Source organism: Rhinolophus sinicus, chromosome 1, assembly GCF_057876585.1.
Source record: "Rhinolophus sinicus isolate RSI-liver-muscle chromosome 1, RSI-T2T, whole genome shotgun sequence".
In the NCBI taxonomy this organism is placed as follows: Eukaryota; Metazoa; Chordata; class Mammalia; order Chiroptera; family Rhinolophidae; genus Rhinolophus; species Rhinolophus sinicus.
In genome coordinates, this window is record NC_142501.1 from 43,683,645 (window position 1) to 43,710,089 (window position 26,445).

A 26,445-nucleotide genomic window follows, 5' to 3' on the forward strand; every position below is an offset into this window, starting at 1 on the left:
GACTTAGCAGGGGAGAAAATGACATATCATGTTCTCTAATTTTCAGCACTGATTTCCCATCTTCCCCTTCCAGCTCCCCTAGCTATCGATTACTGATATAGTGTGTTTTTAAACCCCCTTTTCCTTAAAACCTCTTTCACCTCCAAGTTTAATTTTTTGGAGAGACCAGCGCTGTGTCCACGAGTGCGACCGCGGGCGCAGCTTCGCCGAGGGGATGTTGCAGCCGGCGGGGCCAAAACACCCTTCCTGCTTCCCCTCTTCCTCGGCGGGGTGGTGTGACTGTTCCCAGGCCCAAAGCCTCCTACCCAATTTTTTCACTTCCTAGATCAACCGCTCGCTCGGTACACGGTGTGGAACGCCCCGAAGTACCTGGGCGAGGCATCGCAATCCCAATATACAGTTCGTAGGAGGCCAGTACTTTCAGGGTTTTTTTTTTTTCCCCCAAAATATTTATTGGGGTCACAGACTCTAAAAAATCTAATAAAAGGTAGGGGTATTTTCATCTAGAAAAATGATCATACCGAATTTCTACAGAAAATTTCAAAGTGTTTATAACATTCCCGGGGTCTCCAGATTAAGACCCCTGTAAGGGGGGCCAGGGGGGGTTGCGACAAGGGGGCCGAAGAGAGCAAGTTTAGGAACGGGTGAAAATCTTGGACTGAATTCTTTCACTTAGATATATACGTACATTTAATATACACGGATACATATATGACAGAGCTGAGTAAGAGGTTATTTTAGAAAAGTGCTTTCCCCAAGTAAGCGGGTCTGAGTCTGGAGGCGCGGCGGCTCATACAAAGGGACGACGAGCAACAGGTGGGCTGAACACCAGGTCCTGCACCCACGGGAAGCAGCGAATCGAAGCCACGGGGCTCTCCGGGTGAGGGAGGGGTGGCGAAGGAGTAAAGGGTAGGATCGAGGTGGTGCAGGGGGGCGGCGGGGCTCCACTCACCGTTGGCCAAGAAACTGCGGCCCTTCCGGGCCAGGGTCTGTTGCACCTGCTCTTGGATCCGCAGGCTCTTGGCCGCCTGGCCGCTGCGGCCGCTGCTCCCCGCCAGCTTCAGCTTGGCCTCGGAGGGCAGAGCCAGGCTGGAGCTGTCCAGCTGCCCCAGAATCTGCTGGCCCAGGACCGTCCGGATGTAGCCGCACTCAGCGGGGGAGCCGGGGGCTGCCATGGGACCGGAGAAGGCGACCGAGCCGCTTGCCAGCCGCGAGACCTGCAGGAAAAGCTGCGGCGGAGCCGGGGGCACTGGTGCGATCCCCGCCCCGCCCCGCCGTCCCGGCCCCGCCTGCGGCCCCGCCCCCCGCGCGGGTGAGAGGCTTGAGCCCGGGGGAGCGCGGCCAACGGAGCCCCTGAGTCCAGCCTCCCCCGGGGAGGAGGCGCGGCTCCAGCCAGGCAGGCGCACTATGCCTGGGAGCGGGGGCGGAGCAGGCCGCCGCTAGCGCAGATACCTGGCCAGTTGGACCCGCCCCCGGGTAGGTGGGGAAGGCGCGGTCCGCCCGGGTCGAGCACCCTCTGGAGTCATCCAGGATACTGCCTGCCAGGGCGGCGCCCAACTTTAGTTGCCTTGCTCGGCGTCTGCCCAGCCCTCGGAAACGGTGTGATTTCCGTTTGATTGCGGAGGGGCCGCCCTCCGGGCAGGTGCGCCCTGAAGAGTCAACTTATCTTCCTAGACTGAGGTTTGCCTCTGGGATCCCCGAGTGAGTAATATATCTGGTTAGTCAGGCTCTGTCAGACTGTTCGAAACATTTCGTGATTTTCCTGGACCTGAGGCTGAGAAGGGACTAATTGGTCAGGCGGAAAAAGCAGTAAAGGGAAATATGCCAAGAAGATGACATGTGTGAAATAAGACTTTTTAAAATACGGTAGGTTTTTTTTCTTCTTCTTGGTACAACTTCAGGGACTATGTATTTTGCACAGATGTAGTCTCAGAAACATATGTTCTTCCTCATTGAGAGCTTGTTTTCTCTTACAAACACACTTTGTACCCAGTACTCTGTATGCTCACCGACACCTCTCTTACAAACACACCCACGTAGAGAAACTCCAGTAAGAGGTGCTAGGGAAGAGCACTGTTAATAGGTGATACTTTTTAATAGTCCTGCTAAGGGGTTTGACTAAGTCCTCGTTATGACAGGCTGTAGGGGGCCAGGAAAGGGCCTCTAACTTTCAATCCATCTTCCACAACTTATATTTATCGCGCTGTCAATTATGTTTCACTTGTAATTGACTACTGAGACCTTGAGAGCTACGCTCAATAGAAAGGATCCTTAACCTTCAAATTTACAACATAAGCCACTTGTCCTGATTTTCCTCGTCTTGAGAGGCAGAAAGAAAAACATCTGTCCCTGGTATTAAGGAAGATAATCTTCCTTTTGATTGCTTTGGTTTGTATGTTCTCTTTCCTTCAATCATTCAATTACTGCAAAACTCCACTTATTCAGGTCTGGAGTGGTTGGAGAACACAGCTTTCTGCTACCCCATTTTCCTAGGCACACCCTTCTTTCTTTATGCACACACTTAATGTACAGGTCAATGAGCTTCCAGGGAACAAAGAGGAAATCAAGGGGCCCCACCCCTGGACAAGGAAGAAGCCACCCTTTCTCAGCCAGCCACATGGCCAAGTCCTTATGGAATATAGTACTTAATATAGCGGATGGTCAGTCTTGGAAGCAATTCTTCCCATTCCAGCAGGACCAGTTTGAGGTAGATCATACTTTGTGAAGAGCTCGATTAGGTAGCCAGGTGAAAACATCCAACCCTGATGCTGAGATTCAATTGAAAAGAGAGGGGTGAACAGAAGGGGAAGTAATGATAGAGATGTCCAACAACAAACTCTGTTCCTGTTTCCTCCTTCTTCCTCTCTCCGTCTCCTCTTTGGGCAGCTCTGAGAGTGCTCCTTTGAAAGATGATTTCCGTACCGGCCCCCACTGGGTCAGCTAGGGCACCCTTTGTTTTTTTGTGCCTGGAGAGCCATAACTTACAAGGGCTCTGCCTCCATCTAGATCCCTCTTTAGGGGAGTGGAGAGGCATTTTTCTCATTTGTTTATTGGATTGAGTCAAATTTCATTTACTTTTTTACTCTGAAATTGATTTTTTTTTTTCTTTTTAAGTGTGATGTTTTAATTGATTATCCTATTAGGTAGGTACCAATATTGAGCATGTAGAAATCTTGTTATTGGGTAGTTGGGTGATTTGACAGGAGGTAGATGGTAAAAGCATAGTTTGTGAGTGAGGCAGATCAGGGTTAAATCTTAACTTGCCCTTTATAAGTAGTGTGGCTTTAAGCAAGTTTCTTTACATTTTTAAGCCTCAATTCTCTTACCTGTAAAATGGGAGCAACACAAGTACCTACCATGAGGTGCTGCTGTGAGGATTAAATGGTAAGTGGTTATGAGAAACACTCAACAAAATAATTGTTCAGTGCTCTTTAACAAACTTTCCCCTGAGATCCAATTTTGGATTTTCTCACCTCCTGCAGGTCTCTGCTCATCTCAGCGTATTTCAATAGATACTTATGGACACACACAGTCACTATCTCCTGTCTCTGCTTAATTTTTCTCCACAGCACTTATTTTCATTACACATACTTTATGCTTTACTTATTTAATTGTTGATTGTTTCCCTACTGGAGCATAAGCTCCATAAAAGGAGGGATTCTGTTTTATTTATTGCTGTTCTCCAGGTTCTAAAATAGTACACATAGTAGAAAATACGTATATGTTGAATGAATGAATGATGCATAAAGGCACTTAAAATAGTCCACAGTATATAATGAGTGCTCAACCACTGTGAATAATAATTATTTAGGTTTTCACACTTTTGGTAACTTACCATCTTTTAAAAAGTCAGGTAGATATCATTATATATTCTAGATATTCTACAAATTAGCTATGTAATTTTCCCTATAAATATAAAAACAAACTAAACTGAGATAATTTTTGAGTACTTGCAGAATTCAATGATTCAGGAGAACAATTCCTTTGAAAGTAAGATCAACATAAACTCATTAAAAGGGTACCCTTGGAGGTGAGAATCCTGTTGTAATAGTATTAGTTAATTACAGGGTGAAGAAGTATGCAGATTTTGGCATTGTGCCCCAAAACATAGTCTAGATGTGCTTCTATTCCAACAGAGTGCAGGCCCTGCCATGTTTCCTGGGAAAGCTGCCTAGTCGACTTCCTAAATGGTGAGCAAGCCCTGAGAGAACTGATAAAGGTAGCTTCTAGCCAACAAATTGAAGAAATAAAATGCTATGAATACTTTTGTGGTGTTTGGCTGTACTACAATCTGCTACTTTTAAATGTTTAGGCCCAGTTTTGAAAATCTCTTCCTTTTGTTTTAATTTACCAACAGAATCTGATAAAAGAAAAAAAATAGTAGAACCACAGGAATGTAGAAGTAGAATGTAAATAACAGATAACCAAATTACGAGGCTCCAGTTCCTTCTGCTGGGAACTCACAATAAGGATTCAGAAATTCTTGAGTGTTATGCTTGCATTTTTATCTGACTTACACACTATAGCTCTAAAACACTAACCTTTTATAGTTTTCAAATCTAAGGTTAGGGCTTCCTGAGACTAATTTTATTTCCTCTGACCATATATAAATTCCAGTATGGGAAATTTCAACATGCAAACAATTGAGGAAGGTACTAGAAGATTAAATATAGTATAAATTTTAGGGCAGATATAATATTTTAATGGAGAACAGTAAAGAACATTAGTGGCACCAAAACTCTTTGATTTATATTTAAAAAGTAAACTCTACCATTTTCATGAGTGTCTTCTCTCATGAAATATTTCCTGTTACTATTTGTACGCTATTGTCTATTGCTGTTAAAAAAAAAAAAAGTATTTCCTAAATTAGTGTAAGAGACCTGACAGATAGAAACTTTAAAATAAACCTCAGGTTTTATTTCCTTTTTAAGCAAATGGATGTGTTGCCAAGGCAATGGGTAGCAGTTTTATCATTAGCCACATATAACGAAAGTGAATCAGTACTGCAAAGGAAGCTCTGAATACGGAGGGACTGAACACCACTCTCCAACGGTGACTTTCAACAGCAGTGCGGGTTAATGTGTTTACCTTGAATGCAGACGTTCTTTGTGTCTGCCATTTTGGATATATTGTGAGTCTGTAGGTCTGAAAATTCTTCTTTTTAAAAGATCCCAAATATGGTGTAGGAAGTGGAAACCAGGTGAGCGACCATGAGGGCTGGCAGTGAGCAATCTGTTCATGGTTGCTGAGGCTTTCAAGGCAATAGGCATAGTTCATGGGCATGTGTGAGCTGGGTACATCAGTTAAAATCGTTACCTAGTGGATGGATGATCACAGCTGCTACATTAATGGTTGTCAGATCTTTCATCATCTGATGGCCAGAGAGGCTTCTGAAGGGAGGGGACAACTTGGTGAATTTCCATCATGCATTCCTACCTTCATTAGAGACCATGGTCCTCTCTTCTTTGTCTCTGCCAAGAACCTAGCAATGAGATAACTAGCAGGTGCTCAATAAATAGTTAATTGAGTATAACCTCTCACCTATCTGCGTTTTGAATAATTTGTTTGCCTCTGAGTGGGCCCAGGTGCAGTTGAACAAAAGGATCTGGAAGGAGGTGGCCTGGCCTGAAACAAAATCTCTGAAGTGACTTGAGTCTCTAGGGGAGCATAATGTTTAGTGATTTTTAGTTATGAAGGTAGTAGAGAAATTCAGTAGAATTCTTTTTATAACTTTGTAGAGGATCTTGCACTTCAGTGTCACGTATTGTTTGAGTTATTTAACTTATTGCACTATATACTTTTTAAGTTGTTTGAACATTATTTGAATACAAGATATTGATTGATACATGTGTATATTCCTTCACAAATAAATTATCTAAATTTTTAATTTATCTCCTTTTTTTATGCACGCTATCATTTCCTTGAAATTCTCGAAATGGAACTATTACATTCCATATAGAAAAATAATAATAATCTGACTTGGATTTTAAAAGCCCCCATCCACCCCTTTATTTCCTTCACAAACATCATCATAGAATGGTAGAGTGATATAAATGTGTGCTTGAGTCCAGAGCTGGGTTTGATTTATTGCTTTACTATGTGACCTTGGGCAAGTTACTTACATTCCCCGAGCTTCAAGTTCTTTATTTGTAATGTAATGTGGTGTCATCAATAGCACTGCCCTCACAGGATTGTTAAGAAGATTCATTTAGATCCTAAATATAAAGAACTTTGTATCAATTATCTGTAATTGCAGAAAAACCCCATCCCAACATTTAAGGGCTTAAAACAACAATGATTTCTTTCTCATGATGTAATCGTTGAATCCATAGTTCTTCTATGGGTCTGGCTTGGGTTCACTTATATGACTGAGGTCAACTGGTGGCTTGGCTGGGACTGGATGGTCTGAGATAGACAGCCATCTCATCTGTCGGAGGCTTTCGGTGGTATGGCTGGCTGGAACAGCTAGGATGGAGAAGCCTCTCTTTCCTGTGCCCTCATCTAGTTGGGGCTTCTTTACAGGGTGATCTGGAGCAGTGTTCTAAGAGAGCAAGAGCAGAAGCAGTGGGCCTAGGGTCTGACATTTGCTCAATGTCACTTTGATCACATTCCATTGGTTAAAGCCAGTCACAAAACCAGCCCAGATTCAAAGGGTGGGGCAAGAGATGCAACTTCTTAAAGGAGAGACCATAAAATTTTATTACAAGCAGTATGCATGGAGGAATGGGAGGAGATGCTGTGACCATCTTTGCAAACTCTCTGACATCCTTAATGCTCAATCAATGGTAGCTGCTATCATCATCATCATTATTATTATTATTATCATCCAGAATTTACATTTCTCTCGGATGTTGGCAGGATTGTTTCTACCTTTTGATGGCTAGAGGAACTAAGCCAAAGGAAAGCAATCTTGATTTACCCAGAATTAGTGGATACTTGTAGCTCTTTGCCTGTTATACCAGTGAAGTTTGAACTCTATTCAGAGGAACCTTGGATATCTTTAGAAATTAAGTGCAGTTAACTCAGACCTGTTTCACTGGATGTGAAGGATTCCCTGTCGGTCCTTTCCTGGAGTTCCAGTTTGTTCAGCTCGGTGAGGTCACTGGTGCTTAAACAATTATCATCTTGGATTTTATTCAGAGTATACTCATTAATAATTTAAAAAATTAATAAAAATGTACAATTAAACCTTAAAAGGGATTAAAAGTAAAATTTATTATTGTGGCATTCCTACTTATTATAAGGGAAAAACACATGATACCTTTACAATAGTAAAAATGAAAGTATGCTATTCACTTGGAATATAGTTGCTATAGTCCAAAAGAAAATCAATTGCCAAGAAACGACATGAATCAGGAAGGGTAGACAATTGTTAGTCCAACCCCATTATTTTACATTGTTATTCCACTTTTGTTTTAGTCTGTTCAGGCTGCTATACAAAACACCACCAACTGGGTGGCTTAATAACAACAAACATTTATTTTGATAAGTTCTGGAGACCGAAATCAGCAGATGCATTGTCTGGTGAGGACCTACTTCCTGGGTCACAGAAGGCATCTTTCTGCTGTGTCCCCACAAGGCAGATGGGGAGGGATCTCTCTGGAGTGTCTTTTATAAACCACTGCTGTACCCATTCATGAGGGCTCCCCTCCCATGACCTAAGCACCTCCCAAAGGCCCCCACCTCCTAATACCATCACATGGACATTAGGTTTCAACATGTGAATTTGGAGGGGATACAAACATTCAGACCATAGCAATTACGTTCTGTTCTCTTTTATTAGGTTTGCAGCATGGACCCCAATTTAAAAATTGTCCAGGTGAGGTTGGGTGGTGTCTTTTATTATTATTATTTTTAATGAAATATACCTATGCATTCATTCTTTTCTCTTCTGGAAGATGGTTTTCCCACACCTTCATGGGACTGGCATTTTCCTGTCATTCAGATTTGCTTAAGTGTGTTTTTCCAGGACCCATCAGCTCCAAGTCAAGTAGTTGTTTCAATCTAGGTGCGGAGGGTGCAGCTCACATCAACCCGTGTGGGGATCCTTGTTGTTAAGAGCACCGCACTCTAACCAACGAGGCTAACCGGCTGCCCCTCAGACTTGTTTAAATATCTTTTCATCAGAAAGAATTTCCCTGGCTAGCCAGTCTGAAGTAGCAAACCTGTCACTTTCTGCAAAGTACTTACTGTAACCTGATAGTTTTCTTATTTATAGAGGTATATATGTCATATGTGTTACTTCTCTGCTAGAATGTAAGATACATGCAAGCAGAAACTTGTTCACCAATTCATCTGTAGTTCTTAGAATCCATACATATAGTAAGCTCACAGAGCTTGTTAAATAAATGTGTGATAGAAATATATTTTAATTTTAGTTCTCTCTTCTTTAATAGAGTTTAAATGTGGGGACAAATCTTTAGTGTTTATTTACAAGTACGTGGTTTATAATAAAAGATGGGATTCTGAGGCTGATTTACTTATTTTGTTTCATTATTATTTTTAAACTTAATGCTCTGAGTAACAATATGCTAATTGAAGGTAAGGTTAAACAATTGCCTGTTTTCAAAATTTGTTGTAGATCCTGGAACCTCAAACCCAGAGCTTATTGCTGAGTTCTGGCAAATATCCCAGAACCACCCTCTAAATCCTCCAATCAGCAAAGGCCATTTGGTAAGCCCTGGATTTTCATGGTTTCAGGGACAGGTCTAGACAGGACACATACTTCTGCATCCCTGAGCCCACCTGTATTATCTTTATAACCCAAGTTTTCTTGCAGTAACTGAAATTCCTGAATATCACTATTGCATTGAACTAAACAATTTCAAATTTAGAACATGTTCAGGTTTGCGCTTTTTGAGCTTAAAGTCTTATAACTCAAATAGCAGGAATCCTTTTGAAGAACTGTTCTGGCCATAGAACCAAAGTCAAATAGGAATCCTAGTGATGGCTCTTTGATAAAGTAGAGGAGGTAAGAAAGAAGTCTCTCTGAAGTTGTGACTGTGGCAACAGCTTCTAAGAAAATGGCTCAGAATAATTTGCGGGGTATTTTCATTGACCCTACTAATATTTAGATGTTCTAGATTTGAGCAGAAATATTTAGCTTTCGGGCCATGAATAACAAGGCAATTACTGACTCAATAAATCAGATTTCAAATATGCTATTCAGGAAAGTACTTAAGTGAGGAAATGACCTTGGTAACAATCAGTGTCTAAGGGATCAAGACAGCATTAATTATCCTGGCTTCTAACATCTTCCCCATCAGCCTTACCCTACCAAGCTGACTTTATCTCACTGTATGGAACTCTCCAGCACAAACATTTAGAAGTAGCCAGGCTAAAATTTTTATCAGCCCCTAAATTGTTGGTGCTTATTTCCTCTTATTTTCAGTGGCGGCCTACTTTATTTCTACCCGTCTTTTAAGGTCCAATTCATACTTCCTCTCCTTTGCAAAGTTGACTTCATCTGTCCTCGTGGTTTTCTCCTTGTCCCACCCCTCAGACTCCTTAGAATCATTTGCTTTTGCTTGTGATAATTAAATGAGATGACATTTTTTAGGAGCTTAGCCGAATATCCTGAATATAGATGCCTGTTTTATGTTTGCTTGCATATATAAGGCACTTAAAAATTAGGATATAAAAAAATGAATACTAAATGCATGATATGTAAAGAGATATAGCATAATGATTAAGAGGTCAGCCTCTAGAATTAGATGCACCTGAATGATTTTCCCTACTCTGTCACTGAATAGTTATTTAACCTTGGTCAGGTTGTCTGACTTCCCTAAGCCTTAGTTCTGCCTTAAGATGGGGATAACAAATAGTACCACATTTAATAGGATTAATACGACAAGTAAAATAACATATGAAAATTCTTCATACATAAATCATGAAGTGCTATGTGACTGTTAAATACTATCTTTCATGTTTTAGATATGTATCATCAAAGTAACATATTGTTTTTAAAGCCAGCAATATGCAAGACAGTAGCTAGGAGCTTGGTATCCAAAAGATGAAGGCACATTTTTGCTCTGAAGGCCTTTCCATTGCAGAATGTAGACAGGGGGGTAGAACAAAAATATGTCAAAGTTAAATGACAATAGCATGTCAAAAATTATTCAAAGCAAGAGTAATGTAGGCGGTATGGATGATGTGCCAAATTAATTGGAAAGATGAACAGTATTCCCGAAGTCCTAGGAATAAGAGATCACTTTCCTGGTGGTGCAGTCAGGGAGGGTATTTGTAGAGACTGTGGTTGGGTATTAATGGAGTTCAGTCTTTAGGGTGGGTAGAATTTGATTAGGTGGAAAGTGGGTAGAGGGTATAAGAAGGTAGGCAGCAGAAATGTGGAGGTAGAAGAAAAGTGTGATAGTTCGAAGGCTAATAAGAAACTAGTCAGATTAGAATAATTCCGGCTCCTGTCTATAGACCCAGTTGAATATCAGAATCAAAGAAGCAAGTTTAAAAATTACACAGATTCTTGGGGCTCCATTGCAGAGCAATTAAATCAGGATCTCATGGATCTTGTCTGGAATCTGTAGCTTGAAAAATGCTTTCACTGTGATTCTGATGAACAGCCAGGTTTGAGAACCATAGGGAAAAAGGATCAATGGGCCATAGTGCAAGAAATTCAGTTGAGGACCAAATTCTAAGGCTTTGAATGTTAACAGTTGATTTTGTACTTTATACAACAGCACGTATCAAATTTTAGTAATATATGGATAATTTTTAGAGGCAAAAATGTCTCTGGGGACCCTATGAGAAAACTGCAGTTAGTCAGTGGAGAGTCACAGAAAGTTTTGGGGGAGTGACAGTGCCCTGAGGTATGCATCTCAGCTACTGATCTACTTACTTACAGTCTCTGCAATGGAAGGGAACAGGGAGATGAGTTGATAAACTAAGATCCCACAGTGGTGGTTCAGGAGTAATAGGGATCATAGCCGAATTCAGGGCTCTCGAGCAAGTGTTTTCTCAGGCAGAGGAAGAAATGGTAGCAGAAGCATTTGTTATATAGGAGGTTTAAAAAGACCCCTAAGAAGTCTGGTTGCCTAGGAGGTTAAGACTGCTGCTTTTCTTTTCTCTGTCGCCTTTGGCTCTTAACACAAGCAACCCTTGGGACACTTTTTAACTGATTTGTTTGGGAAGCCCAAATTTATATTCCTGTCCTTAAAAAGCGATTCCTGTATAAATTTTCTCTGGTCAGCTTCTTAATTTACAGCAGTGTTTTTTAAAGCATACTCTGCAGGCCCTTAGGGTTCCCGGAGACCCTTTCGGAGAGTTCTGGAAAGTAAAACTGTTTTCATAATAATACTATTGAAACTTTACCTGCCCTTTCCACTGTGTTGACATTTACACTGAGGGTGGAAACCAGTGGTGTGGTAGGAGAAACTGTTGGCCAGGCTGTGGTCCAGCATTGCACTAGCAGCTCTTTATCTTTACTGCCACACACTTGCATAACAAAGAAAATCCACTTTCACTTAGGAATGTCCTTGATGGAGCAGTTACAATGATTAATTTTATTAAAGCTTGATCTTTGAGTATGTGTCTTTCAAAATTTCTGTATGACTCATTTGGAAACACACATAAAGAACTTCTGCTGCATACAGAAGAATCAGAGTTGTTTTGAGGGAAAGCATTTGCGCGGCTGTTTGAATTGTGAGTGAAACTAGTCCCTTTTTTCATGAGATATTTTTCACTTGTAAGGACTGACAAAATATCATTATTCAGACTCGGGTAATTGGCAAGCTTTTTTTGTTTGTTTGTTTTTAAAATGAGTGAACTAAGCCTGTCAGTTCAAGGACACAAACTACAAGTACTGTGTTTCCCTCCAAATAAGACCTAACCGGAAAATAAGCCCTAGCATGATTTTTCAGGATGACATCCCCTGAACATAAGCCCTAATGCGTCTTTTGGAGCAAAAATTAATATAAGACACGGTCTTTTTTCGGGGAAACATGGTATTTGTTGCAAATGACAAGACTCAAAAAGCTAAATAAAAATTAGAATTTTGGAAAACATATATCTGTCACAATCCTGACCTTGAAAGCTTCTCACGCTTTTCTGATGAGCTTGATGGTGATGCTAATAAACATGATCATTTTTGTTATTGTATAATGAGATGTGTATCAACATTTGGAGGAGCTACAGAACTCGGTGAGCCAACATTTATAATGCTACAATCATGCATGGATGAAAGAGCTATTCAAAGTGCTTAATAAACAGATGGATTTTAATGTAACCAAGGAAGACAAATTCATTAATATCATGTCAGATTCCACATCACAACTAACCTTTAAGATTCTATCGTTCCTTAAGTTTTCATGTAGTATCAAAGAAAATGCTCATAAATATCTGAAAAGGCTGTTGAATCACTCCACCCTTTCCCAACTACAGATTTGTGTGAGGCTGGCGTTTCTTCCTGTACTTCAGTAAAATAACTTATCACAACAGTTTGAATGCAGAAGTAGGAATGAGAATCCAGCTGTCTTACGTTAGTTGCAAATATATAAAAATTCCACCCTAATTGTTATTAAATATTTTAATTTTGGAAAATACAGTTACCTTTCCAAGAAATATTTATGTTAATATATAATGGCTCCATTGTTTTTAAAAATTCTATTTTAATTTCTAGTTCAATAAATATTAATAGACATGCCCTACACAATTCAAACTCTTTGGATTCTTTAAAAATGTTTGAGAGTGTAAAGAGTTACAGAGACCAAAATGTTTGAGAACTGCTGGTTTAATTGAAGTTGTTCTACCTACTCCTATAATTTTTTTTTCCTCTAATCTCATTGGAGGCTGATGACAAGAGATGTGCTACATAAAGTATCACAGCTGTTTCTCAAATAGTTCAACATAAAATTACTGTATTACTGAGCGATTCCACTCTTAGGTATACACCAGAAAGAATTAAAAACTGGTACTCAAACAGATATATATACACATGCTCATAGCAACACTATTCAAATGAGAAAAATAACCCAAATGTCCATCAACAAATGAAGAGATTAAACAAATCATGATATATCCACGTGAAGAAATATTAGTCATAAAGAGGAATGAAGTACTGACACATACTACAACATGGATGAACCTTGAAAACATTAAGTGAAATAAGCCAGACACAAAAGGTCACATATTGTATGATTACTTCTATATGAAATATCCGGAATAGATAAATTCACAGAAACAGAAAGCAAATTGGTGGTTACCAGGAGTTGGGGGAAAGGGGAATGGGAAGCAGCTGCTTTGTGGGTACCAGGTTTCCTTTTGGGGTGATAGAAATGTTTTGAAAGTAGATAGAGGTGGTGGTTATATAACCGTGACATAATAGATGATATATATCACTGAATTGTTCACTTTAAATTGATTACTTTTATGTTATGTGAACTTCACCTTAAAAAATTAAAAAAATCAGAGCTGGGTGGTCACTAGACACAGGACTTGGCACTCAACGTGGATTCAGAATTTCTTTTTCAATTTTACCCAAGAAAGCAAAATGAGTGGTATCTGTTTTCTTTCTGTTGGCAGTGTTTGAAGTATCTGGTGCTAGTATAATCATTATTTTGGCTGTTATCAGACTTAGCTATGCAATTTTTGCTTTGATATTCTTCCCAGTTGTTGTGTCAGTAGGAAGGCAGAATGAGGCAGTATACTAAAATTAAATCAGTATGTCTTACATAAATGATTGGTTGGATGAGTCTGTGTTTGGTCACAAATTTCCTTTGAAGTCTAAAAGCAAGCAAGAAACTTGAGATTATTGACATTTCCTACAGAAGAGCTGAAATGCACTGAGTGTTATTGAAAGAACACAAGAAGACATTATAATTTTGAATGTATCAGCCAAAGGTAGTGCCACTCATTGGGTGCTTTTTCCAGGGTATAGATTCTTCTGTGCCTCACTCAGCAGAATTTTGGGAACTATTCTAAGTGTGTAGGATTGTGACAGAGCAGTTGGCTCTCAGTTCCGGGGTTTGCCATTGTTCTCTCTTCCCTGGTAACCAGAAATGATAATGACTCATCAAGAAGACTGCATATTATATCATTATGTGGGGCTTTTTATATTGAACTTGTAGTCTAATTTTCCTTGAAGTCCACACACTGGACACTTAATAAATTGGTCAGTAGCAAGGTGATCATATTTCTGATAAGACAAATCAGCATCTAAAGGAAAGAGCAAAAACCTAAAGAGGTATTTGTGTTCAGATTTCTGACTTGAAGATTAGGGTGTGGGGGAGGAGGAGGCAATATTTTGGCTTCACTTTTTTCGTTGTAAAGACACATTAAGGTTACTATTTACATAGGATTTTGTGAGAGAATGTACATATGTATATGAACTATTTTATACCGGATTAGGAGAGTAATTGGCCAGTAAAGGGAGTTATTTAAAAAAATACATATTTTACATATAATGTGTAAATTTAGTAAGGGAGTTTGTTTTTATTATTAGGCATAATTCTGGAACTAAGATAGTGCTTTTCATAAAAGGGAAGACTAAGCAAAAGGAGATGGAATAAGCTCAGCTTTCCTTCAGTTGAAAATAGATATATAAATAAAGCAAAATATATAATCATTGCTATTAAGGGAATGTATACTGTATAACATTTAAAGAAGAGAAAAATACAGAAGCGCTACAAAGGAAAGGAGATGAAAGAAAGAAGGGTTGAGCGAGAGATCAAGTGCATCCAAAAAGTTCATTTTGAGTGGCATTTGAGGTTGTGAAAATGTAAAATTATTCAGTTACATAGACTATCAGGTCAGCGTACATTCTCTAATATTATAAATCACGAGAGGTGTAGGACAAAGTGGAACAGAAATTTCCAAACCTTACTGATATTCAGAATCACTTTGAGAAACTTATAAAAACATAAATGTCTATGCCCCACCCCAGAGATTCTGATTCTGTAGTTCTTGGGTAGAATCCAGTGATCTGTGTTTTAAAAAGATCCCCAGATAAATTTTGATACACAGCTACGTTTGAGAACTGCAGACATGGGAATGAAATATTTACCTTTGTCCAGTACAGTAGTATCTGCCTAGCCCCTTCCTGTAATTCCCTTCTCTTTGCAGAGCAAAAAAAAAACAAAACACAACATTGTGGAATAACTCAATTTAAAACAGGAACACTGATTACCTTTTGAAAAATGTCCGTGAAGAAATATTAAAACTATATTTGTCTCATTTTTCTTTTCTGGTGACTTATGGAGCCAATTTCTATCCTTCTCCAAAGCTGGGGATGAGCTACTGCAGTGACATCAAGTGGTTGGTATAGGGCATTTTCTTTTTCATTTGGGACTTTGACTTGGATATTTAAATGAATTAACTTAAACCGGGTGTTGTTCCCCACCTCCCTGCCCACACCTCAGTTTGAGAATGTATTCTTTAGTTCCTGCATACCTCACTCACCAGAAATGCTAAGAGAATGACAAAACAACAAAATTTGACCCTGACATGTGATGCTTTGAGTGCTATCCAATGTAAACATCTTTGTTTAGTTTACAGAGCCAGGTGGTTTTAGTGAAGTGCAGGAAAGCCTAAACTAAACTCTACATGCAAAAACGATGATACAGTTGATGAGACTGGCAGCGGTTTTAAAACAATTGACTCATAAATGAGAGAGCACTGTGAACTTGACTAAAGTGAGAATCCATCAGGCCGATGCCACGAAAACTCAATGAGTCTATGACGACGGTCAAAGCTCCTTTCATAACCATCCATAGTGAACTAAGACTTAGGTATCCAAAGAATAACAACACTCAAAATGTCTTGATTAAACAACACAACAACAACAACAAAGTAAAAGTAGATTTGGAACACTTTTTTACTTCAAAGACCAAAAATGGTTATTTATGCATCCCACCTGATGCAACTTAGTAAGTGGAAACCAGAATTTTATAGGTTAGAAATTGAGAGGTGGCGGTCAGGATTTTTACCTTCTATTAGCATTCACCATAGATTTCCTTTAAACAGTGACCTCACAGTATTTATATTATGACTAAGTTTATAAAAATTTGATATACACCGTTTAAAAATACAATTGCTAAACAGAGACACACCCGAATAACAAACAAAAGAGAGAAGAGGAAGTTAGGCAATTAATTGGCATGTAGACATTTAGTTGTTCTGGACTGTGGTGCTTCAACACACTGGCAGTGGAAGAACATTCAATTATAAAGAAAAAAAAACAGAGGAAACGGGATTACTCTTGGTGCCGGGGATCATGAGTCTGTATGTGGAACCAAAGATTTGGTTAAAGCCATGCCAATGAAGCTAGATTAGCCACTAATGCCAGCCTACCTATGCTAGTGCGAGAACTGGGAAACGAAGTCACCAGTTCACAGGAGGAGCTCTTTATTTTCCTTCCTGTGTTTTTCAAATGTCATCTTTCTTATTTTTTCTTTTATTCATTATGTCTATCGTACGCTTCTAACATCTGAAACTAAATGGAAATATGTTTCATTTTAGAACTCTAGATTTAGCCGTCTTCTAAGTGGGGAAAAGAATGGGTCCTTCGTTTCAACTCCTTGAAGCTCACTCATTTTAAGTCACAAGTAGAAGGCTGATACATTTAGAAATTAGACAGAAGGATAATTTATGTAAAAACTAAAACCAGCAGGAAGCTGATATGGTGGGTCATGGACTTGCTGCTGTAGACAATTTAATGACCAGAAACACTAAAACAGGGAGAAACACTAAAACAGAGAGACAAATTTAGACTTGTCTGAGTTATCATCTATTTTTGAGCTAAATGTCCTAAAATTTGTGAATGACTAAGTGATGAGGCACCCCTCTGCATGTCACATTCTTATGCGAATAATAGGGAGGGATTAATTAGTATTTTTCTTTAGCTTCTGAGTAATAATAAATCATTCTAAGATGAGAAAGAATACTTTGCTTTGCCTTAAACTCAGAATGTGCCTGGATTGAAATATTGGGAACTTTATAAATCCCTATGAAATTATCTAAAGGCCCCAAATAAGAAGATAGAGTTTTCACTTTTATTTTACCCAATCAGATGTTAAAAATGGATTGAACAAAATTGGACACAGAAATAGCATAAACATTTATATTGCAGGCAAATCTTTCTATATTTCCCTCCAACGCAGGGGTATGTAACACTGAGTAAGTAGGTGATAAAGCCAGAAGAGTAGACTGGACCAGAACATGATGACTCTTACATTTTCTTCAGCAATAAAGAAAATGCTGTCAAGAAAACAAAAGAGATGATCATATCATATAATTGGTAGTGGTCTATAAGACATATTGGTGGAGGTAGGGAGACTGGCAACTACTGTGGCTGGAGAAAAGGAGGGTTGGCTTGTGTGATCTACTGTGGCTCTCTCTCTCTCTCTCTCTCTCTCTCTCTCTCTCTCTCTCTGTCTCTCTCTCTCTGTCTCTCTGTCTGTCTCTGTGTCTCTTAATTTAAAAAGATTGAATGCTCAAAAAATAAAGCCAGTTGAATACATCTAGTCATTTGTTGAGGAAAGGAAATAGTCCAAGATGACAGTAAAATTTCAAGTCCTAGTAGCTGGGTTAAGACTGAACCCGTTCTGTCCCTATCTACACTGGCATTGACTACTGTGCTACTGCCAGCCTAGGAGATCCTTTCTGTGAATCACAAACAGTTATCTTAAAAAAAACAACAACAACTGTCATAGTGATATTTTTTGGACAAGATAGTTTACTGTCATCAGTAGAAAAGTTTTATAACAAGGACATAGTTATGATGTGTTTGATTGAAATGGTGCCCTTTGGATGTGGTGGTTTCGGCAATGCTCATCCTACACAACCATATGCAGTTATTTTAAGTGTTGCTTTTAAGGAAATCACAACCTTTCATATAAATCAAGGGAAAGAAGAATACATGGTCAAGAGTGCCAAATGCTGCAGAGGCAAAGGAAAATGAGAAAAGACAAACGAATACTATGTGTAACAATTAAAAGGGTCATTGGAGATTTTTTTTTTTTGAGAAAAGAATTTCATAAAATTATAAATCTTTTGGCTGAAAAATTCTTGAGCTATCTTTTAACTTCCCCCTTTTCCTTCCATTTTTAAATGTGGAAAAAGTGAGACCCAAGAATTTAAGGGATTTGCGCAGTCTCTAGGAGCACGATCTAATACTCTACATTTCTTTTGGTCTCGGGCTTGTGTCTCATATTCTTCTATCTTTAGTATTGTTTTCCATAAAGATCTTCTGAGCTAATATGCTTTACTAATCACTTTTACTTAGGGTATGTGAAAGCCTAATGGGCTAAATCCTGATAAGCAAAATTAATACTGGAGATGAAGGAGAAGAACATCGCTGACAGCCTGGGATGTACCAAGGGCCATCTATATTTTTTAGAGGAATAACTCAGAATTTCTTCCAGTATCTTCTTTCTTCCAGAGGAAGGCTCTTCTGTGCATCTCATCGCTGGAATAAGGCTCCATGTTTTGGGGTAGATGAGGAGAAGAAGAGATGGGTTTTAGACTAGGTAACATCCAAAAGCATTTCCTTTTCTACACTTGTCTAGCAGAATGATGAGGGGAAAAGCTACATTGCCCAGGGTTGAGCAATTACTAAGAGATGAGATGGAGGCAGTGTGGGGTGACTGTTTATGAAATAAGTTTGGCAGAGAATGATAAGAAGTGGCTAGGAGAGGAAGATAATGACATTAAGGAAAAGAAATAGGAAGAGATAAAAATACAGTCTTTATCGGATATTTTCAATTCTGATTCAGTCCCATTCCTGGGTGCTCTTCTAACCCATTTCCTTATTTGTTAGTTCCTTCTTTCAGACTACTTTGAAAATTAACTTTCCGTAGGAAGTCTTTCTCAAAATAATTATCACATCATATGCTACTGTATATTCTATACACGACTTTTAGAGTTATATGTAGTAATTATTAGATACCTTTGTATGTGTTATGTGCTTTTGCTCAATTTTTTAAAATTCAGTATTTCAGGGATCAGATTTCCTATATCCAACCCTAATATTTCTACACACACACACACACACACACACACACACACACACGCACACACACGCATGCACTAAAATATTGTTCTTATTTTTGCCATCCTCTTCAAGTCATCTTTAAGCCTTTTATTCTATCTTGAAATATTACTGAGCACCCTGTGTGATGAAGTTATGAAGTTATGGATAAAAAGTGAGGCAGATATAACTCTGGCTGCCTTGCTGCTGTTTTCTGCTCCTGGAGGACTGGGTGGCTTTGTAGCCCTTACAGCTATTTATTTACCCAACAGTGATTGCCTCTCTTCCTCCATGCTAACTGAAACTTCCTTTGTTGAGATTTTGGACAGGCAGCAGCAATGGGCTCAGGAAAGTTAACCACCCTCCTCCTTGTGCAAGAGGAAAACCATAACTGACTGAGCCAGTCACATTAATCTCATTCTTCTTTGCCAGTGAGGAGAGGGTGGTCTTGGTTCTCATTGTGGCAATGGAATATAAGGGACATCGCCGGAGACTATGGGACAAACATCGATCATAGAGAGAACACTTGGTGGGAAGCTACTTTCTGAAAGTCCTTTGACTTCTTTGCTAAGTACACCGTTGGGAGGAAGTACTGTCTGGAACTACGAGAGCTGTCTTGTGTCCTTGCTGTAAAGGCCAAGAGAATCTTAGATACTCTAACCTGGAGCCCTGGCACTTTGAGCGTCTAAACTGCTCGGAACTACCTGCCTCTAGATTTTTGTTAACCATAAATCATATCTTTGTGGTTTAAGTCTCCATTAGTCAGTTTTCCCTTCCTTTTTTGATTACTTGCATCTGAAAGCATCCTAACAGAACCCCTGATAGAAGGCCTGTCTATGAGGGCAGGGTTGCTAGGTAGGAGAAAGGTGAGATCCAAAGCAGTTAATTCAGGGGAGTTGTTTATTAAGGAATATTTGAAATAGTGCAGCTGGAGGAAGAATAATTATTGGGGGCTAAGAGTAAAGAGACATGGAGAAGGTCCCCAAAGTCTAGCAAATGCCTGCCATCCAAGATTACAATAAACACTTATTAAATGTTGGATAAAGGACAATGCTGACTGTCAAATTTAGCATATATGATAAGAATAAGGGAAGTCAAAGGCCGGGAGGATAAAGAGATAAAATTCATTTTAAGAAATAGGTCAGGAATGGGAGAAGATAGTTGCAAATTATACCTCTCATAAGGGACTGATATACAAAATATGTAAAGAACTCATACAAATCAACAATGAAAAACAAACAATACAATTAGAAAAATGGGTGGAGGACCTGAGTGGACACTTCTCCCAAAAAGACATACAAATGACCAACAGATATGTGAAAAGATCCTCAGCTTCACTAGCTATAATGGAGATACAAATCAAAACCATAATGAGTTAAAAGTCATGTATGGAATATACAGTAGCATATGATATGATAATTATTTTAGGAAAAACTTCCTAAGATAAGTAAAATTTCAAAGTAGTTGCAAAGAAGGAAATAGCAAATCAAACCTCACACTGGTTAGAATTACTATTACCAATAAGACAAGAAATAACAAGTGTTGAAGAGGATGTGGAAAAAAGAGAACCCTTGTACACTGCTGGTGGGAATGTAAGTTGGTACGGCCTCTGTGGGAAACAATGTGGAGATTCCTAAAAAAACTAAGACTAGACCTACCATATCATCCAGAAATCCCTCTTCTGGGTATCCATCTGAAAAATTTTAAAACACTTATTTGTGAAGATATATGTACCCTTTGTTCATTGCAGCATTTTTCACAATAGCCAAGATGTGGAAACAACCCAGATGTCCTTTGACAGATGATTGGATAAAGATGTTGTACATGTATACAATGGAATATTACTCATGCATAAAAAGGATGAAATATTGCCATTTGTGGCAACATGGATAGATCTTGAGAGCTTCATGCTAAGTGAAATAAGTCAGATGGAAAAGGATGAGAACCATATGATTCCTTTCATATATGGGATATAAAACAACAAGCAACAAACGAACAATAAAACTAACAAATTCATAGATACAGACAACATAATGGTGGTCATTAGAGGTGGAGGGAGGTAAAGGGAGGATAAAGAGGGTAAAGGAGGTCAAATGTAAGTGACAGAAGAAGACTAGACTTTGGGTGGTGAGCACACAATAGAATATACAAATGTTGTGTTATAAAGTTGTACACCTGAAACTTATATACTGTTATTAAGCAATGTTATCCTAATAAATGTAATTAAAAATGGGGGAAAACAGAATCCCTATACACTTAAAGAATTTCTAAATTTTGGGGGGAGATGAAACATGAGTATAAGGAAAATGCACTGTAGAAGATCAATAAAGTACAGATAAATGACTGTAGAAATTCAGAAGTGGGAAGGATTTTTATTTAGACAAATCAGTAAATCGTGAGGTAATGATGTTTGAGATAGATTTTGAAAGACAGAATTTGACATGCGAAGATAGCGGTAGGGTCAGGCAGTGACAAGAGGAGCAAAGCCATGGAGTCAGGGGTGAAGAATGTGGTGGATTGGTGATACAGTGCCATTTCTCTCCTTTCCTTTTTGTGCATTCACTCAGAATAATCTAATTTTATTTTTTCAAATGTTTAGGTTATTTTAATTTCATTTTTTATTTTTTAATTGTGGTAAAATACAAAAAACATAAAATTTACCATCTTTTTAAAGTGAACTGTTCAATGGCATTAAGTATATTCACATTATTGTATAACCAATCTCCAGAACACTTTTCATCTTGCAAAACCAAAACTCTATACCCATTAAACAACAACTTCCCATTACCCCCCACCGCCTCAGCCCTTGGCAGTCACCATTTTACTTTCTGTCTTTGACTACTCTGGGTACTTCACATAAGTGGAATCATACAAAAATATTTGTCTTTTTTGTGATTGGCTTATTTCACTTAGCATAATGTCCTCAAGGTTCATCCATGTTGTAGCATGTGTCAGACTTTCCTTCCTTTTTAAGACCGAATAACATTCCATTGTGTATATATTCCACATTTTGCTTATCCATTCACCTAATGATGGATACTAGGCTTGCTTTCACCTTTTGGCGATTGTGAATAATGCTGCTATGAACATGGATGTACAAATACCTTTTTAAGACCCTGCTTTCAATTCTTTTGTATTTATACCCAGAAGTAGAATTGCTGGATAATACAGTTATTCTATTTTTAATTTTTTGAAGAACAGACATGCTGCTTTATATAGTGGCTGCACCATTTTATATTCCCACAAACAATGCACAAGAGTTCCAATTTTTTTACATTCTTGTCAACACTTGTCATTTTCTGCTTTATTTTTTTACAATAGTCATCCTAATCGGTGTGAGGTGGACTTTCATTGCGGTTTTGAAAGCATTTCTCTAATGATTAGTGATGTTGAACATCTTTTCATGTGTTTGTTTGTTGACCATTTGTACATCTGCTTTAGAGAAGTGTCTATTCAAGTCCTTTGCCCATTTTTAATTTTGTTGTTGTTGTTGTCTCCTGTCCTTTTTAAAATGCTTAGTGTTAATGGTTAAATTCTGTTGAGTCATGTTGCTGGGCTTCACAGAATTGGTGTAGAACACCTGTAAAGCTAGCCCAGTGGCCCGTATCATGCATGTGCTCCTGAGTAACAGCATAATAGTACAGCTGATGAAGCAGTCTAAACTTTGTTTCCTTAGGCATGATAAAGTAAAAAGTAATTAAACTCACATGTACATACACATATTTATTGTCTAATATATGTTAGGCACGGTTCTAGATGTTTTATATATTGAAATATATACATAAAAATGATACATTTCTTTTTGTCATAAAGCTCATCTTTCAAGTGGGGTGAAAGAGATAGTAAACCATTAATTGTATAAATAAGTGAAATGTGGTGTTAAGTAGTGGTAAGAGCTGTGTCCTAGGATTGCTTATTTATTTATTTTAAGCATTATGGAGTGCCTTGGTATAATTTTCTTCATGTTTCTTTCTTTCTTTTTTTTTTAAAGACCACTAACGTGATTTATTCATGACTGTCTACATAAGAATGCTAATGTTTTTTGTTTTTCTGTTTTTTTGTTTGTTTGTTTAAAGATTTTATTGGGGAAGGGGAACAGGACTTTTATTGCAGAACAGTGTGTACTTCCAGGACTTTTTTCCAAGTCAAGTTGTTGTCCTTTCAATCTTAGTTGTGGAGGGTGCCATTCAGCTTCAAGTTGTTGTCCTTTCAGTCTTAGTTGTGGAGGGTGCAGCTCAGCTCCAGGTCCACTTGCCGTTTTCTAGTTGCAGGGGGCACAGCCACCATCCCTTGCGGGAGTCGAACCAGCAACCCTGTGGTTGAGAGGATGCACTCCAACCAACTGAGCCATCCGGGAGCTCAGCGGCAGCTCAGGTCAAGGTGCCATGTTCAATCTTAGTTGCAGGGGGCGGAGCCCACATCCCTTGTGGGACTCAAGGAATCGAACTGGCAACCTTGTGGTTGAGAGCCCACTGGCCCATGTGGGAATCGAACCGGCAGCCTTGGGAGTTAGGAGCATGGAGCTGTAACCGCCTGAGCCACCAGGCCGGCCCTTTCTTCATGTTTCTTGTTCTTGGGATTTGTTGAGCTTCTTGGATGTATAAGCTTAAGATTTCACCATATTTGGAAAAATCTTACCATTATTTAAATAATTTTTTTGTCTCCCCCCTTCTTTAGAAACTTAAATTACATGTAAATTAGGTTGTTTGAAGTTGTCCTGCAGCTCATTGATATGCTGTTCCAGTGTTTTTCTTTTTTCAGTCATTTTTCTCAGTGATTCATTTTGGATAGTTTCTATTGATATGCCTCAAGTTTACTATTGATATGCCTCAAGTTTACTAATGGTTTTTTTGACAGTGTCTAATCAGCTATAAATCCTAACCAATATAGTTTTTACTTAAGACATTATATTTCATCTCTTACAAAATTTTTTTATACCTTTTATTTCTGTACTTAATGTGCTCAATATTTTCTCTATGTCCTTGTACATAAGGAATATATTATAGAGAATGTATATTTTGATGTCCTCGTCTACTATTTTTATCACCTGTATCTTTCTGAGTCTTTCTACTGATTGATTTCCTTATTATTGGTATTATTGGTGCTATTTGCCTTCTTCTTTGCATATCTAGTAATTTTTATTGGATGCCAGAGATTGTGAATTTTACTGTTGAGTACTGGGTACTTTGTATTTTCTATTAATTTTCCTGAACATTATTCTTGGATACAGTTATTTGGAACAGTTTAATTTTGAGGCTCATTTTCAGCCTTTGTTGGGCAGGATGAGAGTACCCCTTAGTCTAGAGCTCATTTGCCCCACACTGAGGCGTTTTGAGCACTCTTCTGGGTGGAAACATAAGCATTTTCCAGCCGTGTGTGAGCTCTGAAGATTATTCCCTCTGATCTTTTCTGGTTGTTTGTTCCCTGACCTCAAGTAGTTTTCTCATATGCATGTGCTGAACAGAACTCAGCTGAAGACTTGAGGAAGTCCTTCTTAAGATCTCTGGAGTTCTTTCTCTATGTGGCTGTAGTAGGGGAGGAAAAAGTTTTCCTTGACTCTCTTAGGGTCGCTGGCTGGGTGTGAAACTACACTGACAAAAAAAGATTAACAGGAGAAAAGTACACACATTTACTTAATGTAAGTTTTACATGACATAGGAGCCTTCATCAGGAAAAGAAGACCCACAGCAACACCATGTACTTTTTTGCTAGGTTTGATGAAGGGTGAACAGTCGTAGAGGAATAAGATAGGTTAAGGAAGATGAGGTAATTGTAGTAAACGGGGAAACTTAGCAAGGCTTGTTCATTAGGATTCTTTTCTATGTCCCTTTGTCTTCAGAGATAAGGATGTTTCTTTCCTCCAGGTCTAGCAAGGCACCTCCCACATAAGGGTTTTATGGCTTATTTCAGGAGAGAATGAGAGGGGAAAGGTCAGAGTGACCTTTTGGTTTTGCTGTTTTCTCCAACTCTTTCAGCTTAAAATATCCAATATGCGGCGGTGTTATATTTTGGGGTAGCATATTTTGAACTCCACTGGTCCCTCTTTTCTGGCCCTCTCTCCATTAATGCTAGGAGTCTTGGCCTCGCTGGGCTCCCAGCTCTGTTTCTTCAACTCTAGGAGATCCCCAGACTTCTCCTGGATTCCTTTTCCCTGAGTTATGCCTGGAAACTCTTCAGGGAGGAAGCTGGGCAATTATAGTGTTTGCTTTGTTTGCTTTCCTCCTCTCAGGGATAACTGTGTTGCATTGTTTGATGTCCAGTGTCTAAACACTGTTGTTTCGTATATTTTATCTTGTTTTTCAGTTGTTTCAGACAGGAGAGTAAATCTAGTCTCTGGACATGAGGACACTCAAGTAGATGTATCAAAAGACCAACATGATGAAGAGCTGAGGCCACTTGCCAACAACTATCCCCAAATTGTCAGCAATGTAATTGAGTCTACTTTGAAGTAGATCTGCCAGTACCATCAAGCTTTCAGATGATTGTAGCTCCGTTTGCTATCTGGACTCTGAGCCAGGACCACCTAGCTAATCCAAGTCCAGTGTTCTGACCCATGGAAATTGTGTAAGATAATAAATGTTGATTGTTGTTTTAAGTTTTGGAATCATTTCTTATGCAGCATTAGATAACTATTAAATATTTTGGTACCTCGGAGTAGAGTGCTGTCATAGCAAAACTTAAAAATGTGGGAGAGGTTTTGGGACGTGGCAGTGGGTGGCAGCTGGAAGGATTCTGAGGAGAGTGTAAGTGAGAGTCTAATGTGTCCTGAAGAGACTATTAGTAGAAGCCTGATGGCCTTTCAGAAGGTTGCCAGTGAGGGCTTCAAGGGAATTGATAAAAATGTTTTTGGAAACTGGATGTAGGAGATCCTTGTGTAATGGCAGAATGTTTAGCAACACTGTCATCTGAGGTAATGTAAGAAACACAAGATACAGTTCAGGGGATTTCCAGGCAAAGTGTTGAGGGTGCTTACTTACAAAGGCAGAGAGAGAGAGAGGGAGGGAGGGAGGGAGGGAGGGAGGGAGGGAGGGAGGGAGGGAGGGAGGGAGGGAGAAAGGTAAAACATGATCTGCTGTGAGCTGTGACCCATGGCTGGGCTGAAAGACATAAGCCTGGCCCTCCTAGTTTAGAGGGAGAGAGAAGTAGGAGGACTTCACACCTAACAGCTGCTGCTTTGTCTGTCTAGGTGTGGAAGAGAGGAGTGGTGGTGGTAGTCTGTCATCATGTAATAAATAGAGCCTGAGATTCGACTCTCCCTACAAGCTTCAGGAATGTCAAGGCAAAGATCTGTAAACACAAAAACTGTGTGTGTGTGAGTGTGTGTGTATGTGTGTGTGTGTGTTGAATAGAGGCCATTTCTCAGTAATCTAAGTTTGTATTTTTTCAGATTTTAATACAAGTTTTGGGGTTTATATAATTTTGAAAAAATAAATACAATTCTATCTCTGCCCTCCTCTTCCTACCCACAA

General features: G+C 39.0%; 1 protein-coding gene and 1 long non-coding RNA gene across 5 annotated transcripts in view; one reads left to right on the plus strand and one right to left on the minus strand.

Moving 5' to 3' along the window:
- PKP2 (plakophilin 2) overlaps window positions 1-1,315 on the minus strand; it is a 77,950-nt gene extending 76,635 nt beyond the window's left edge. The window contains exon 1 of the mRNA XM_019736575.3: window positions 953-1,315. Within this exon, the coding sequence (XP_019592134.2) occupies window positions 953-1,175 (223 nt within the window). The 5' untranslated portion in view covers window positions 1,176-1,315. The remainder of the gene's footprint in view (window positions 1-952) is intronic.
- On the plus strand, window positions 1,291-26,445 carry LOC109449695 (uncharacterized). Of its 4 annotated transcripts, XR_012494019.2 has the most exons (4): window positions 1,433-1,866; window positions 7,784-7,819; window positions 8,582-8,673; window positions 25,280-25,571. It is a non-coding gene; the product is annotated as an uncharacterized LOC109449695 (long non-coding RNA). The 4 variants fall into 4 exon arrangements; XR_016021397.1 differs by lacking the exon at window positions 7,784-7,819 and having other exon boundaries at window positions 1,291-1,866; XR_012494020.2 differs by lacking the exons at window positions 7,784-7,819; window positions 8,582-8,673 and adding an exon at window positions 26,163-26,445 and having other exon boundaries at window positions 1,326-1,866; window positions 25,280-25,540.